Here is an 18,528-nt window from a genome sequence, read left to right on the forward strand (position 1 = left end):
GTGCACCTTAACTATTACCTACCTATTTGATAGTCCTATCCCAATAGCACAAATTCCAAGACTTCCACAACTGCTTTAGGTAGGATGTCCCACAGTGTATTTCATTAAAGACAAATGGACACCCAAAAAATGCATATGATATGCTGTTTTGAAAGATACATGTAGAAAATTGGAAGACTAACAAGAAAATCTACAAATAACTGAAAAGTTCATGAATCTGAATAGGTAGTCCCAAAGCCACAGTCATCCTGCTGCTGCATTAAATAAGTGTATCTCTTAGAATTCATCAAGCTTAGCTCTTAGAATTGAATGGGTTTAGCTCTCCCGTGACATACCATCTAGCCCAGGGATTGTAACTCTCTTTATTACTCTATTTACATGTGTCAAGACCTTCAGGGTATCCAGCAGCTCCGTTGAGTCTCTAGCAAGTGGTCATGTGCCTCATGTGTTAAACCTCTTAGAAAGTAAAGACATCCCACCTGCCAGGAAGATTTTGTAGAGATATAATCTGTTTGCATGTTGACAGCCATACCTAGGAGGTTAATTTTACTTCTTGATAAGCTTTCATGATATATTCAACATGAGGAGCAAGACCCGATATCATCTGTATTTTATACCCATTCTTCTGTGTCAAACTCTTTCAGGAAACGTGTTTTCACCCCTGTTTCCCAAATGCCTGATATGATCCCTCTGACGAACACTGTTTCTGCTTGACTATTTCAGCACTTTTGTGTAATGGAAAATTTCACAAACATTTGCAAGAAATCTTTGTGCCCTTGGTTGTCCGCTACGTCGATCTCATGGAGTCCTCCATCGCCCAGTCAATTCACAGAGGTTTTGAGCAAGAGACATGGCAGCCTGTCAAGTAGGTATCTTGCCTAGTGTCCATAGAACATCTGTCTCTTCAGTCCTGACCTTATGACTTTACACATGGCCATCTGTAGTTATTGCTTATGGTGGTCCCTTCCCACGTTGTTTGTTTCTTTACAGGAATATCGCCAACAGTCTTCCCAATGTAGCTCTTCCAAAAGTTCCAAGTCTGCCTCTTAATCTTCCACAGATTCCTAGCTTTTCTACTCCTTCGTGGATGGCTCCTTTATATGAGTCCACGTGTGTATCCCTCACTTATTTCCTGGTGGTGTGTTAGCTAGTGCATGGCCTGGGCTGTGTTCTGTGCACATGTGTTCAGATTGCATGCCATTTATCATCATTGGTTGAGGAATCCTATGTTTTAGTGTTGTGTGAGTTTTTTAAGCTATAAAGCTAAGCTGAGCAAATTGATGATAAATGATACAGATAAAACAAAAACAAAAACAAAATAACCCCACTCACTGGTTTGATGTAGTTCATATGTGATCTGCAGGTGAGAGGTCATTTTGTGACCCAGGTTGTAGACTCAAGCCTAAACAATATACCATGGTTCAGGCGATCGCTGTGGTAACAGTATGTCTAGGAACCGTAGTTGGCTTCAGCTTTGTTACTACCCGCATAGTTTCTCTTGTACACGTAGAAAACCATCATTAAGAATCATGTCAAGGATATGTTTTTCTATTTTATCTTAGTCGTACTTTTTTTTAATTTATTTATATGACAGAGATCACAAGCAGGCAGAGAGGCAGGCAGAGAGAGAGGAAGGGAGGGTAGCAGGCTCCCTGCTGAGCAGAGAGCCCGATGCAGGGCTCTATCCCAGGACCCTGGGATCATGACCTGAGCTGAAGGCAGAGGCTCTAACCCACTGAGCCACCCCGGCACCCCCTTAGTCGTACTTTTAAATAATATTTCAGGTTCCAGAGAAGTAATTGTCCTTTATTTCCTAACACCAGCAAGTTCCTCTGTTGTCCTTTCATCTATCAGTTGATGTACTTTGTTATTTTTAAATAATCTTTATATCATAAAATCCATACCTGTTAGTTCCACCCTGTGATTCAGCCCACCTATTGCAGATTCAGTAACTAAGAGTCGCTAGAACAAAAAGGACACAGGCTTTCAAATTCAAATTTAGGTCCTAGTTTAGTAATCATTAAATCTTCCTTAGCCTCAGTTTCCCCAGTGCTAAAAAGGTTATGACACCTAATTTAAAGACATTCTTGTGAGGATAAAGAAGAAAAAAAGTAATGGAAAGTGCCTGGCACATCCCAGGCTCTCAATAAATAAAAACTACTCCTATGCTACATTATGATTTTTATCATTATTACATCATCAATCATCATTATTCCTAACTGTATAGTTTTCAAATGTATGAGCCTCAGAGCAATCAAATGAACTCAATAATAGTCCATGCTTTGCCCAAGGTCTCATATGACATCAGCTAGGAAAAATAATAATTAGAAGAAGAAAAATAGCTACCACTCATTAAGCACTTACTATATTCCAGGTTAAGGGCCAAATCCTTTATCTCAGTTAAGCCTCACGACAACCCTGGTAGGTAAATGTCATTGTCCCCATTTTACAATTAAGGAAACTAAGTCATAAAGAACTTAAGAAACAGAACCTGCCCGAGGTCCTACAGTAAGTCAGTGACAGAGGCAAGCTTTGAACCCAGGTTTGGGGGACTGTAAAGCTCTCACTACTTATTCATGTATTCAGCTTCCAGAGAATATACTGGCTAAGAACTTGCCCAGCATCCTTTCTGCCTGTCCTCCCACTACTGGTAAATCTGCTCCCAGTCAAGGCTACATACCCTCAAGAAAAAAGAGACCAAGAATAACTTGCGAAATAGCTTAGCGAGATCTCTCCAAGTTAAACATCATCACTGTGCCCACAGTAGTTACCGGGAGGTTAGGTTACATGTGAATCTCTTTCTTTCAGGCAAATGCTTTGGGCAGTTTTAGTGTATAGAGTCATGTTCTGTGTGTGTTTGGCAGTTATCTGGGAAGTATAATGTATCTTTCTAAGTTTATGTGTTTTTGTGCTCCTTAACACTGTTTTATAATTTAATTCCTCTCCTTCTTCATTCCTCATCTGTTTAACACCCTTGATTTTAACCAGAAACATTATTGGGGGCATTACCTTGTGATCTTTAGATTTTTGGGGGGTCATTTTTTGGCTTTGAGGTATGTGTGAAGCCTGAATCTTATTTGTTGGGAGCCCTATCTTAAAATGACCCGCATCTCAGGACAGGAATCGTGACAGAGTATGGCTTTGTAAATAAAGTGCTCATACGTTCATCATTCTGAGTAAATAAAAAACATGTTTTACAAATTAATCACTGTTATCTTTACCTGCTAAGATTATCAACATTAGGCTCTTCATCAGGGTGCTCAAAATTACTTATAGTGCTATGATGTAATCACTAGTTTTTTGGGGTTCTGAGTGGGTTTTTTTTTTTGCTAAAGATTTTATTTTTATTATTTTTAAGTAATCTCTAACCCCAATGCAAGGCTTGAACCCATAACCCCAAGATCAGGGGTCTCCTGCTCCACTGGCTGAACCAGCCAGGCATCCTTAGTTTTTTGAACTTTTGTTATAAAGCATTAAATTGCAAAACATAAATAAATAAATAAATAGTCTGTTTCATATGTAAGGAATTAAAAATAGAACATAACCACGGCTTTAAAGGTAAATTCCTACCTATATATCAGTATCACCTTACGAGGTGCTTCTCCATTTCTTCCCTCACAGTTTTTTGTTTTTTGTTATTTTTGTTCTTTAGCTCTAAAAGTAGATATCAATAAGATAACTTTCCTACTGGCATTTTAGGAAGTTATCTCAGGATCCATTATTCACATTTGAGTTCTTTAATCTGTTAATAATACTTTCTGCATAGGTCAGTGATTAAAAGTAATTTTAAAGATGAAAATTTCTGAGTAAATTGAAAGTTATAAATTCCAGCTCAACAGAAAACCTATTTACTTTTTTTATCCATTTAATTATAACAAACACTTATTACCTTAATTACATTCCTAATTAAGCACATTTATCATTCCATAGCATCCAAAAACAAAAGAAACATATATCCATTCTCTCTGTGAAGACTTAATGGTCATGTTACAAAAGCCCATTTTCAATCAAATTCCATCTTCACTATTTCAGGTTTATGTTCTGATGATGGTTTTTATTGTTTTGTTATGTTATTAAGAATACATACCTGCTTCAAATAGCGACCTTCTCCTTCTCCAAAATAAAAAATTATTAGTAGATTTGCTTTTTTAACTAATTAGGTTCAGTTACTCTTAAAATATAGGTTCTCTAATTTACCACATTGAACACTATGGACATATAAGAGGATTTTGCCTGGACATTTTTTTCCCTCTGATTTTTATTATATATGTGGCAAAAGGGAAAAATAAATGTGTTTTTTTCTGACATTTTACAGCAGCGTCAACATGGTATTGACTATTTCCTTTGTTTAATGGTACCTTGGGGGCACTGATTTTTAAAGTTACGAGATACGAGTAAGGAGCTGTGGATGGTCCTTTGAGAAGTGGACTCTGAGCACATCTTGGCTAGGCAAGGAGACCATGAGGAGTTACTGGCAGAATGGGAGGAGGAATACAAAGGAGGTTGGTGATGCAGGAAAGATACTGAGGTGTAGAGGTGGGGGAGGGAAGTACACATTTAATTAGCCAGGGAAGGAGCTGTTTTTTAAGCCACTAATCAAGATATATTTGGCTAAACAAAGTAGGTATTTAAAGAATTTTTTTTAAAAGAATTTTATTTTTATGAAAGTTTTCCACTGTGCTCTCGTGATAAATTATTTAATCTATTTTTTCTTTTGCATACTAACAATACAATTTTTAGGTTAGTCTATGCTAAGCACTTACAGGCAAGCTGAGGAGAACTGAATCACACAGCCCCTTTTTCTCCTTTTGTTCTCTTTTACTATTAAGTTTCAGTGTGTTTGAACATAGGATTATTTTACTTTCAAAACTTCTGTTTCCCTATTAGGCTCTCTACTTGCATAATGGAAAGCAGTAGTTATTATCCTCTGCCCAAATATTATATGTATCTTGCTACAAATTACCTTCACGCACGGTATGAAACTTTAGTCCCCTAGAGTGATTTTGCCACAGGCCCCTAGCTAGACAGATGGAATGACCTGAAATATATGACCGTGTTCCGGCTTCCGAGCACCCTGGATATCATTTCCTTGCTAGGCTGTGTGTTGTACTATTCGGTTTCCTTACGAGCTAGAAAAGTCACGAAGCATTTCAAAGTGGGCCTGAGATTTGCTTCCCTCCTCAGCTTGTTACTCCACTTCCCCTGTCCTTGAGAGATCTGAGATCTGTACAGTTTTCAGTCTGCAGATGGACAGAAGGTGCTGTGAGGACAGAGGCACGTGTGTGCACGAAGGAGTGAATCTCCTGGTGGCAGTCAGATGGACTTTCTTACGTAAAACACACTCTTTGAATTTCCAGGAAGAAATACTTCTGTATTTATCTGTATCCTATAGATTGGTAAAAAGCATTTAACATGTTTGTTCTTCTGTGTACAATTTGATTTCTTTTCCTTAGTCAAGTACCCTTCTACATTCTACCCCTTTTATGAAACCTTACTATATTCATTTCTATTTGCTTTTTTTTTTTTTTTGCCTCACCGTGTATTCATTAAGAAGTGAAAAGGAAGAGATTCAGAAGGTTGAATAAAGAAATGGCCAATTATTAGAGATTTTATGTGATATTTTTTCATTAATGGCAATTGATACAGAAAGGCAAAAAACAGTGTGTTGGCGATCGTCACAGCGAACAGTGGAAGTTCACGATGTTCTTCATGTTTCCTTTTTCTTCTAGCAATGGCTCAGCAACATCAGAAGACCTTTTTTGGAAACTCGATGCCCTGCAAATGTTTGTCTTTGATCTGCACTGGCCAGAACAAGAATTTGCCCACCACTTAGAGCAAAGACTTAAACTAATGGCCAGTGATATGATAGAGGCCTGTGTCAAAAGGTAGACCTGTGTTTTCACGTTGCTGCTTTGTACACCAGCACCCAGAGGAGCACTTTTCGCCGAGTACCTGTTATTTAGTTGTCGCAAGGGAAGGTTTCGATATGTACTACCACTGCACAATTTAATGAACATTGGGTTCTCAGACCTAAATCCTGGGGCCTCCTGTAACTGATAAAATTGGCATGAAACTTTTTTAAACACACCTTCTCACATTGCATTCATCAGTAACATCCATACTATATTAATCATTTCTGTGGTGCTTATGGTTGTCTCTCTGGGAATACTGTGCTTTCAATTCCCGAGGCAGTACTTGCTGAGTTATATGGAAAAGATCTGTTAAATACTTGATGCATTATGCGCAGTGTCTGCTGTGAAATGGCATGGCAAACCCGGATTATGAACCGCGCCATCAATGGTTCTGTTTTCTGGTATTCCCTTCGCACATCGAATGAGCTCCAACTATCCAGTTATAGTCTTCAGAACTGAACCAGAAATAAGTTATGAGGCTTTGAATTTCTCCAAAAGTGCTTTCATTTTCTTTAATAGTTCTTAGAAAATCAGCACTGAATCTCTAATTAGCCAAGCAGTGTTTTTCCCATTGCCCTCGTTCATGATAGGTACAGAATGATGTGGGCAGCGTATTGGAATAAACATTGCTTGGAGCAACTGAATAATCCTGAATTCTTCAAAATTAAGAAAAATCCTGTCTTTTTAATGGCTTCCTAAAGCAAGGCCACCAATTAGATTTCTAATGTTTTAAAAATATCATTATTGTCATATGCGATTCTAATGTCTCAAATCCGTGGGTGTTCTTTGGCTACTTTCACAAAAACAATTGCAACACACTTTCTTTCAAACACCTACCTACAACTTTGGGTATTTGAAAGAAAACCTAAGGGACACAAAAGAATTATACATTCTCTATTGTACATTAATTATGTTTTAGAGTTTTCCAGACTTGTACTTTCTTTAAAATTTGGTAAACCCTTGTTCAGATTTATTCTGCTTTAATGCGGAAAAACAAGTGTTTTTTGTTTTTTGTTTTTTTTAAGATTTTATTTATTTATTTGACAGAGAGATCACAAGTAGGCAGAGAGGCAGGCAGAGAGAAAGGGGGAAGCAGGCTCCCTGCTGAGCAGAGAGCCCAGGACTCCTGGATCATGACCTGATCCAAGGCAGAGGCTTTAACCCACTGAGCCTCCCAGGCGCCCCGCAAGTGGTTTTTATACTTGGAAATTAATTCAGGCAGTTAAGTAAAACTAAGAGATGTTTCCGTAAAAATTTTTACACTAGCTCTAATGAATAGCTTCCTTTGGGTAGAGATACTGTCTGCATGACTGCAAAAGCTGTTTAATATAAAATAGCTCCCTGATCTTTTACATGAGACACCTGAGACAAGAAGAGCATCCCAGCCCCTCGCTCCCAAGCAATGCCACACTCCTTATTTGCATGTGTTAAATCAGCATCTTGTAGTGTTGATTTCACGTTTACTAAACAGGTGAGACGTTATTTCCGAATTTCTTACTCCAAATTCGTGTTTTAATGACTAGAACAAGAACTGCGTTCCAAGCCAAGCTGCAAAAGGCAAGCAAAACCACCGAGTTGCGCATCCCGGCTTCCGTGTGTACAATGTTTAATGTATTAGTCGATGCCAAAAAGCAAAGCACCAAGCTTTGTGCCCTGGATGGAGGACAAGAGGTGAGTGAACTAAGTGTCAGGTACGGATAGGTACCCTGACAGAGGAGGGTGCTGGAGGCCGATTGCGGAAGTCTCTCGCTTGATTAGATGAAAAGATCCAAGTCCTTCGATAGAGGTGTTTGAGCTTTTCTTGACTGTAATAATGGAAGGCCCTTTATCCCTTGGCTCATGTCAGTTTCTTCTGTCTTATATGAAGACTGCCCTAAATTTTACAAGTGTCCATTGAGGCTTTTAACAGCTTAGGTGTTGTGTATTTACATAAACCTCGCTTTCACAAGCAAATAAGAAAGCTGGAAAGCTACCTGCTTTGTTTAGACAAATCTAGAGTACCCGGAGTTTGCATTCAAAACACAAGGCACAGAAAATAGCACATGAAATATTTTTATTTACACAAAAGTTTCCGTGTTTTAAAGATCAAGTAGAAATGTACTAAAAAGAATTACTTGTTTTTTTTTAAATAAATGTCCCATTTTTTTTTTACTTTGATTCATGTTTTGTTCAGTTCTATATTCAGAAACACAGCTTACTTTACCCCATGATTTATTTTTGTTAAGAGTGTTGATTGGGTGAAAGTGGATCAATTTTTCTTAGATTATCTGTTTAAGTTGACATTTTGTTCATTGTAATTACTGTTTCATCATTTCTTTACTCTTCCCCTATGTTCATCGTCCTTTTTTTTTTCTCCATGGCATGATCCAGTTTGGTAGTCAATGGGTAAGTCTTTTTTTTTTTTTTTTTGTAAAAACACACTTTTATTTGATTTATTATTTGTGTAAATGTGCCCTTTTTATTTTCATCTTTTCAAATTAATATAATTAATTCCATTTTCAGATTTATGTTTTCCATGTATGTATATAACACTAATAGCTTATTATAGCATAGCAATACCCAGAGATACATTAAAACACGTATAAAAAAAAACACGTATAAATACTTATGCCCTAAATAATGCCAGGGAAATGTTTCTTCCCTGTTAGGCTGCAGGATCTGCAAACTGCTCTTAGATTTTTTTTAAGGATAAAATTATTTAAAACAAAATGAACTCACCTTCCTTTAAACAAATTCAGAAGCAGTATGATTATTAATATTTTCAAGATGCATATACCTATAGTATATACTTTCAACAATACTAGAAAAATTTGGAGCTCTGGATGGCAAATATATACTATTTGGGTACCTCTAAATGTGAGGACCAGGAGACCATTCCTAAGGCCACTTCATGCAGAAGTCCCCAGTTGTGGATCTCAATAAGGTACATGCCCACCAGTGATACACTCTTTCTTCCCATTCGTGGCCTGGGATGTAATCATTCTCAGAGATGGGGAAGAGGCAGACCTTTATGTCAGGAGCCTTTCTTCTCCTGAGAGAACAAAATTGTCTTGAATTACCACCCAGAACCTCAGAGGAACGTGATATGAAAAATTTTATGCATATTAAATAAACTGGATATTATATATACTTACCTGTCTTATATATGTGTTTTGATATGTTATAATGTTTTTGTGCTCTATGGATATGTTAAATCTTATAAGTCTTATAGTAAGACACTGTAAGACACTCAGGGTGACTCTACTGGGCTGACAACTCTCATCCAAGCAGAAGGGCTAGGTAGCTCTGAAAGAGGGTAAGAGGCCCATTATTTGTGAATGTCATACTTCTCTAACCAGATGTAGACATTAGCTATTTGGCCATAATTTATGCAAATGCACACATATTTCATTCTTTGAGCAATTCAAGGGGAAAAGATGTATTTCTAATACCGTAGCATACAACCTTACATATATATTAAGTAACTGATACGTGTTATAGAATGTTCAATAATTATCATTCTGTGAATGCCTACAACATGATTTATTGCCTCTAGTCATCTGAAGAGGCAGCTGGCTTGGATATCAATGGCTCATCTCTCTCCCTTTTCATGTTTTTCAATATCCAGATGTAAGTCTTTGATGGTCTACTCAGAAATATTGTCTTAAGTCTCTCCATAAATCCATCCATTTCTTATCAGGTTTATAAGATCATCTTTGCCTCTTCCCATTGATACTGGATTTATCCATCTATTTTAACATACATGGCAGTACCTGACACATAATATGCACTTAGTAAGTAGTGCTTGAATGACCAGACTGATTTCTTGTCACCACTTTAAAAATCCTCCCCTGTAAGAAACAACTCTCGATAGTACCTCAAAAGAAAAACAGGCACACACACACGACAAAACATTGTTGCATTGTCAAATGGTTTTTTATATTAATAGGTAAATGGCTTTGAAAAGTAATCTGCTACTATTCATTATATTCACACCTGTACCTTCTCACCAGAGACAATTAGTTCCCCACAACTTTCACACAATTAATATAATTCAAAATGTGCAGGTGTAAAACCCATTAGCAACTGTGAAAAGTGGTTAGCAAGAATTTCAGTGCAAAAGAAGGACTTTATACTTTGCTTTTAATCACCAATAAATACGCCCACATAACTGCACAGGCTTTCCCTCTCTGTGCTTGAGATAAGTTTTGGAATTGAGGCAAATTAGCAAATATATTACATGCAGAGATGAGCCAGTGACCTCATCCTGTAGTAAGCAACAAATTAAAAACTAGATTATTACACAATTTGGAACCTTGTAAAATATATGCTTCTATAGATAAACCCAGTAGGGATAGTTTTCTGAATTTTATGGAATTCTCTCTCCAACGTCTTCAGTAAATTTGTTACATGTCATTGCTGAGATGAAGCCTTCTCAACTCCTTTTCCACAAGGCAGCCCCTTCTGTGCTCCTGAGTTAAGATTCTGTTTTCTCACATGGCACCTGAGGAAAATGTGCTCAACCGCAGCCCGGAATGGTATTTAATGGAGTCATTAGTGAGCGAATGATCTGCTTGTGTGCCAGCTGTGTGTAATGAGTCAGCAGTCTCAGGCCAGTTCCTCAGGGACAGATGTTGGGACCACAAAACCACCCATGTTTAGAAATCATTGTTCTCTCCCAACTGCATGGGTCTCACTTAGATGCCCCCACACCCAATGGCCCATCCATTGAGGATGGAAGTACGTTAATGGGGGCTCCTTGTGTAGGATTTGTTCTCACCTACAGTAGAATGCTTCCATTTCCAGAACTGACAATCCAGTACCTTTAAAGTTCTTCCCAAGAGAAGGACCAAAATCTTTTAAGAATGCTGGATTGTACTGGCATCTGGCCAGCCTTCGTTTCTGGAGTGTTTACATTAGCAACAGTCAGGGGAGATGAGGATAAGTACATGAGTGTAGGGGCACCAGGATTTCAGACCCGTGTTTGATCTCTGAATTCCCTGGACTCCATGAAGTGCAAACTCCTTAAAGGTTAATCGTGATCTAAAGTCAGCATCCGCTGCTGGAGGAGCACATACACTTTACTTTTGGGGGCAGATGTAGGAAGAATTAGTCAAAGAAATGGGCTGTGATTTGCCAAAGCCCTGGTATGTAGGATTATCAACCTGGCTTGAAATATTCTGATAGAAATTTTATGGGTTTTTATCAGACAAAAAACCTTTGCAGATTTTTATCAAAAATTAGATCTGTTAATCTAAATAAAATATACCAATTTCAGGTAAGGTAATGTAAATATCTATGCAAATAAAGTCTTTTCTTCTCTGATCTCTTTTGGTGTGTCTGTGTTTGTCTTTGGAAGCTATAACTTGTTCTAGCTAACCTTCTATCATCTCTGTGTGGCATATGTGAGCTGTTCTCTTTGCAGAATGTACGTATGAAATATGAATTCTGAGGCTAGCTGGCCACTCCCACCCACAGTGCTTCCAGACCATCTCCACTGACTGTGCAGCTAGGACAGATTCTGGAAGTTCTGGGCAATTTTAACATTAGTGAAAGTCCCAGCAAATCAGATAAGTCAACAACAGTAAAATCTCATATTGTAAAAACCTAACAAACCTTATGCTATTTGGGTTTGCCCCTTGGGTGGTGCATTTAGTATACTTTTCTACCTTTTTAATTTTTTGCATTTCTCTCTCTATCCCTTTCCTCCTCTTTCCCTGTTCCCCTCTCCACTCCCTCCCTCCCTCCTTCTCTTCTCACTGCTTTTGGCCAGATCAGGCGTCAAAGAAAACAGCAGTCTAAAGGTGTATATTATAGGAAAATGTGATGGTTCCTGGGGTCCATGCCTTTCCCTGCCTTTTGTTAAAAAGGGTCGAAGGAACCTCTTCAGTGGCTCATCTCTTGATTTTAGGATATGTCCAAATTGATCCAGTCCAAAAGTTTAAAATGTAGAAGCTCTACAGTTTTATATCCAATAGGCTTTTGATGACATTTGATTACTCTCGAGTTAAAAAATGAACATAGGGCAGGGCCACCCGGCTGGCTCTGTCAGCAGAGCATGCAACTCTTGATCTTGATCTTGATCTAAGTTTGAGCCCCATATTGAGTCCAGAGATTACTTAAAAATAAAATCTTTTAAGAAATGAAACCTATGGCAAATACAGATAAACACTGAACATATCGAGTACATATTTAAGAACATGGAATCGCTCAGAGGTCTGGGCACCTTGATCCGTGTATGTTCTGTAGCACTTTCCATGGAAGAGGGAAGTGAGAAGCTTGGAGCCCATCACCTCTATTCTACCCCAAAGAGGAGCCTCAGTCTGGTATTTTACTTCCTCCTGCTGCACAGACACAGATTTGGAGAGAGAAGTGTATGAAGAGAGAGGAGCAGGGAGGGCGAGGTGGGCAGACCTCATTTGCATAAGCTCCTCATACCAGGTCAGTTGTAGAACTGGCTGGAGCCCGGGACTTCTGGTACCTTTGTCTGGAGGACGCTTCCCAGCCACCTCCACTAGCAGCCAGACCTCCAGGCTCTTTCTCTACTCTGTGGTTTTTCTTTACTGTCTCCCCTTTTCCTTCAAGCTGTTCTAAAAGCAAAGGACATGGCCCTAGTCTAATAGAAATCCATGCTCTGTGTTTCTTTTCTAGTCGTCTCTGGGGAGCACAAGTTTGGGAATCAGTAAGTCTTTCAGGAAAACAGTCACATAATGTTTCCCTTCACTAGGTGAAATACATGCCCAGAAAGTTCCACACTGATGTGTGTGCTATTGATTTTAGACCACTTGTCAGCACACACGCACACAGAGCAGAGAATTCCCATGCCCCAGAACGGGGCTTCCTGTTGTGTGTGTGCAGGTAGACAGCCGCTGGTAACGGTCGGAGCCTACGGGGGGGAAATCATTCCCGTGTATTCCAGAGCAGACCTACGCTGATGTTTTGCTGTGTGTGGAAACTTTGAGACATGTTTTCAGAAGAAAAAAATCGCTTTCAAAAACTTACATCCTAGGAAACCATTCATCTGGGAGCTGTTAAGTTGGTCTAATGTTTATACTGACCCGAGTACTTTTACTCTATGCATTATGTTAGCTATTCCGAGAAGCCTTGAACCATCAAGATAGGGTTAGTCTTTACAAGTCACATTTTCTCTGAAGTGGCTATTGGGGACAATCGGCTGTCAGATAAATGCTTCTAAAGCAAGAATTACTGTTTAAATGAATGTGCCTTCACACACTGCCGAAGCTGCTGCTAATTTAAGAATGCAATTCTCTCGTATTCTCTAAGAGCAGAAAAGGAGCCTTTCAGGTTTATTTTAAATACATCTTTTTTATATTTACTTGAAGGCGTCTTTTTCATGAGGAAGCAGTGATAAAACTGTGGGGACTGAGTGCTGTTTCATTATACCTTTTATGGCTTATTAATTTGTTACCATCTATTCACCTTTGTTGATGAAATTTTAATTTTGCCCTTGCTTGAGCATATCTAAGGATTGTATAAACTGCTGCTCCCCGCCCTGACAAAAACGGTCCTTTTAGACTGAACAATTGGGAGCTCATTTTATTTCTAGAGCACATTTAAAATAACTTGTGAATGAGAGTTGTCAGACATGAAATGCTGTATTAATTAAATCTTTTTCTAGTCTTTTTGCTTCTCCAGCTAAACCAACCCTTTAGAAAAATACACGGCCACCTTAATTATAGAGGAGAAGACAAAAAGTATCCTTCACATTCCTCTGCCTGAATAAGAATAAGAACCCAATTCAGCTATATAATAACCCCATTAGCTGCTTAACTCAACAGTGCACATGGGAAAATTTCCGAGCCACAATGTAAAAAGTGTTGATTGGGTGGATCGTTTTCAAGGTTTTGTTCTTCTGATGTTCAAAATGATCATTTTAAGTAAATCGGATATGTGATAACTAGGAGCTTTAAAGCATTTATGACTTAGGACAAATGTTTTGTGTCTACATCAACTAATGCATCTTTGTCTTTTAATATCCAGCAACAATACCATTCAAAAATAGATGATTTGATTGACAACGCTGTAAAAGAAATCATTTCACTGCTAGTTTCAAAGGTAATGTATTATTTATTCATCTTTTTAAGTCAGACTCAAAAATCATTTTGCTGAGAATTTTTAGAAAAATCTGTCTCCTGTTTCTAAATACCTAATGGAAAAATAGTTTTACAAAGAGGTGCAAGAAAAGTTCAGATTTCAAGAAGAGTTCTGAACAAAATGTGGACACTGTTTGTCAGCAACTTTGATTTTGTGTTTACAGTTCATCTGGGCCTTTCTTGCAGCTGTTGGCTTTTAAAAATAACTCTGTCTCCCAGTAAGACCTTATTAGTTCACATTTATGTTCTCTTGCTATTTGTCTATCTGTTTGGCTGATTCAAGTTGTCACTGGTCATTGAGTGTAGCCTCTTTATGGGGATGACTATGCCGAGGCTCTAGAGCTGGTCCCAGGCAGACAGAGAAGGGTGACCGTCTGAGGTTCCCCACTCCTGGGAGGCTCTCACGGTTTCCGATCTGATGCTCCAAATATCTCTGATGAAGGTTATGGCCTGTCATTGTATAAGTAGAGATGAAGCATCGATGAGTATTCCATGGAATGATTAGACTATTTAAAATCCCACCAGGGTGGAACAGACCACCATGAGCTGACCCTCAAGATCCGGGTCTGGGGGAAAGAGACAGAAAATGGAACTCAGGAGGGTGAGGAGTCAGAACAGGCGTGGTCCAGCGACACATTCACAGGAGCAGATGGAGCCCTTGCTCTTTGCAAGGCTTGGCCAGAGAACCCCCCCAGACAGGCCTCATAAAACAATCAGAAGAACGTACAAAAAAGCAAAGGAAGAAATGCCCCCAATTTAATAAATGAAGGACATGTTATTTAGAAAAGAAAAAGCAGAGATGCCCAAGAGGCATGAAAAATGTTAAACCTCACTCATCATTTAAGGAATGAAGAAAAACTACAATTAACATACCACTTTCTCTAGCAAATTAGCATAGATGTTTTTAAACTAACACTTGGTTTTAGAAAAGGTGAGGTGGGACACTCACACTTCCTGTCTGCGGTGGTATAACTCATTACAGCCTTCCTAGAGATAGTTTGGAACTATATCAAGTACATTAACACCCTTCTACCTAACAAGTATTTTTGCATTTTTTTCCGACTCAGAGAGATGCACAGTGAGATGCACTCAGAGAGATACATTGATATGATCACATTACTTCTAATGAAAAATTGGAAATAACTTTAATATCTAACATGAAGGGAATGATAAATTGAACTATGGAACATCTATACTAAGAAACTATGCTTTCAAAGACTATTAATGATAAAGGAAAGGCTTCATAATATAATATTAAGTGAAAAAAAGGCTTAATATTTTAGAAATGGAAACTATTTCAGAAATAGAAATATTTAGAAATGCAAATCTGAATTTGCATCACATAGAGAAAAGAGAGGCTAAACACCAAAAAGTTGGCAGAGCTTCTCTGGATGGTGGGATTATACTTGATTTTGGAGTCAGGGGGATTCTTCAGGGTTTGGGAGGGTTTGTTTGTATATTTCCCAAATTCCTTGGTAGCAAGTCTTGAGATGGAAAATAGCCACAAGGAAGATTTCAGCATAACACCAGCCCACCAGTTTGTTCCCATTCTCTTGACTTCTACCCCCACAAGAATACCTGCCCCTTCACATACAACACACACCCACCAACAAGTAGAAAGGGAAAAGTTGAACAGGGAAAGCATCCAGTGGGTGGAGGAGGGGGAAACCACTGGAGAACAAAGCTCCAGAGGCAGAGCAGGGCAGGTTTCCGTCCTCCCAGGGGCCCAGCATAGCGGCTTGCCGTACTACACGGACAGCGCACTAAAGTGAGATGAAGTGAACTTGGTGCCTTCATTGTCTGTGAGTCATTCAGGGAGAGTTTACGCAGATAGGAAATGACAATAAATGGTGGGGTTTTTTTTAAATTTTATTAAACAAAGAAAATAAGGCTCTATAATTCAATTCTTAAATGTTAGCAAGCCAAAAATTACTTGAGGTCCATTTAAAATGTGGATTCCATGCCTACTTTGCAACAATTCTGAATTAGAAGTTTGAGAAGGGGAGCAGGAAGGTACATGTTTAATCAAACACCACGGTAATTTTGACGTAAGGGTTCAGTGAGTCGGACTTTGGGAAACATTGCTCTGATGAATCGCTATCCAGGCTATCATGTGAAAGATCTTTAAACTCCAGTTTATCGTATTTAAAAACAAAACAACCCTCTAAGATAGTATGTTCGCATTTTTGTTGTTGTTGGAGAAATGATATCTTAAAAGGGGATATTTATGAAGTACCAGCTGTGAAACTCCGATAGGATGGACAGTTTTACCCTAATTCACAGATACAAACATTATCCTCACAGTAGCCTACTAAACTGACCACACACCTAATTAAGTAAGATAGTCAGGAACCAAACTTCTGAGCTTCAGATTCCTAACCCAATGTACATGCCGATTCTAGATGTCTAGGAAATCAGCGGAACGCAAAATACTCTAAAAATTAAAATGGGCAACTTCTACATTTACTGTTTTACCCTGTCAGATTTCAAGAGTCATATCCTAGACATTTTTATTTTATCCTAGCATAATAATTAATTCAATATAGAGTAGAACAGTGAATTACTTGCGTTGTATCCCAAATGTTTCTTCCCACGTTTTAGTTATTCTGTGCATCATGATGAATATGTTTGTTACATTTGGTTAAGTTAGAAAGCATACTTCCTTCTTTTTACCTCCTCTCCTCAATCCCACCTCCATATCCTCTCTTATTACACACGTCTTCACAAATGATTAGAGAATAAGCCAGAGCTCTCGATCATACTTAGCACTCAGCAGTATGTGCCCCAACTGCATGCACATTTCCATGCTGAGAAAAGAACTTGTCTTTCCATCTCTGTGTCCTTTCTCCACCTAGTACCTAAATGCTGGTAGCCCTTCGGTTTCCATCTTTCATCTTCTTTTGAGCTTATTCCACAAATTTCTGTGACTTTCACACTTCTGATTTTGTGTACTAACGATTCCCAACTCTGTGCCTAAGAGGCAGAGTGGAATCGTGGTGAAAAGCCCAACTTCAGGCCTGAGGAACCTAATGTCTTCATCTCAGAACATTGGGAAGCCGTGGAAGGGTTGGGAGGCAGCAAGTAAAGGTGAGGAATTAATCATATCTGCATTATAAGAAGATCCGTCTGATTGCCTGTAGCAAATGGATTATAGAGAAGGTACTGTGGAGAGTGTTCTGTTGGTCTTTGGTGGACTAACCCAAAGACACGGAAGACGTTTAAAGAGTGCTGTAGACTGAATGTTTGTGTCTCCCCACCCAAATTCATATGTTGAAACCTAATAACCCCAAAGGTGATGGTATTAGGAGGTGGAGCCTCTGGGAGGCAATTAGGTCACGAGGATGGAACCCTCATAAATAGGATTTAATGCCCTTATTTAAAAAAAAAAAAAACAAAAAACACCCCATAGAGCTCCCTAACTCCTTCTGCCATGTAAAAATGTGGCCAGAAGCCATCATCTCTAAATCAGGAAGGGGGTTCTTACCAGACACCAAATATACCATCCTCTTGTTTGTGGACTTCCCAGCCTCCAGAACTGTGAGAAATACAAGTGTGTTTGTATGTCACCCAGACTAGGGTGTCCTATTACAGCAGCCCCAGGGTTAGTAACGGGGAGAGAAGGGAAAACCTAGCTCGCTCCCAGGTGTATGGCTGGAAGCACAATGTGCATGTTGAAGCCATCGACTGACGGGGTGCCTGGAAGAGGAACAGATTTTGAGGGAAATACCATAATGTCATACTGGACATGTGGAGAGTGAGCTGACTGATATCTGAAGGAGGGGAGGCCAAGGAGACCATCAGATAGTTGAGTCTGGAATTCAGAGGAAGTATATGGAACTGAACTATCAAGGCTATTATAAGATTTCACCATTAGGAATGATTCTATGTCACTGTCTGCTGTTCTTAGGCAGATGTGCCATAACTCGAAACCCTATGGAGAATTGAAAATCAACCTTAAAAGGGAAAAAAGTAAAGATGCTTCTAGCCAGAAAGGGACTTAGATAATTTTACCGAGGAAAGGAAATGATAGTGGGAACATTAAATCTTGCCAAGGAAAGGATACCAAAAATGCCATTTTTATCACTACCTTATAATTTAGTTGACCAAAATGTGGAATTGATGGAGGATCTGAACTCTGGTCCTGTTCTTTCATGTTACCGTCTGGGTCTCCCTACACAACTTCATTTCCTCATCAAAAAAGCATGAGTATTAAATGACAAAAAATATCTATAGCCTTTTGTCAATCTAAAACAAAAATCCTTACGTACATTTCTTTATAGAAGGCTCTGGGGACGCACATCATTTCTCCCCAGGTTCCAGAGTCCCATGGCACGTACAGTGCTAGAGTTGGAACCCTGAGATCCTCTAGCAAGGACTTTTCAAATATTTTTATAAAGCTTAGAAGACGCACTTAATGTTCTTAAATATATCTTGGGTAGCACCCTAAAGTATAACATTGATCAGTGCAAGGCTACTCCAAGTGAAGAGAGGAAGGAGGCCTAGAGCTCTGCCTGTGGGGCCTC

At 38.9% G+C, this 18,528-nt stretch overlaps 1 protein-coding gene across 5 annotated transcripts in view; it reads left to right on the plus strand.

The window, feature by feature from the left end:
• The window catches only part of LOC111151929 (calcium dependent secretion activator 2), a 532,957-nt gene that overhangs the window by 469,634 nt on the left and 44,795 nt on the right, over positions 1–18,528 (plus strand). For 2 of the 5 annotated variants that reach the window (XM_022510145.1, XM_022510146.1), the window contains exons 21-25: positions 724–865; positions 991–1,110; positions 5,730–5,885; positions 7,436–7,583; positions 13,893–13,967. In XM_022510145.1, coding sequence (XP_022365853.1) covers positions 724–865; positions 991–1,110; positions 5,730–5,885; positions 7,436–7,583; positions 13,893–13,967 — 641 coding nt within the window. Of the gene's footprint in view, positions 1–723; positions 866–990; positions 1,111–5,729; positions 5,886–7,435; positions 7,584–8,282; positions 8,298–13,892; positions 13,968–18,528 lie in introns of all 5 variants that reach the window. The other 3 variants (XM_022510148.1, XM_022510149.1, XM_022510147.1) reach the window with 2 other exon arrangements.

This window comes from Enhydra lutris, unplaced genomic scaffold (assembly GCF_002288905.1).
Source record: "Enhydra lutris kenyoni isolate GAN:26980312 unplaced genomic scaffold, ASM228890v2 scaffoldscaffold27, whole genome shotgun sequence".
In the NCBI taxonomy this organism is placed as follows: Eukaryota; Metazoa; Chordata; class Mammalia; order Carnivora; family Mustelidae; genus Enhydra; species Enhydra lutris.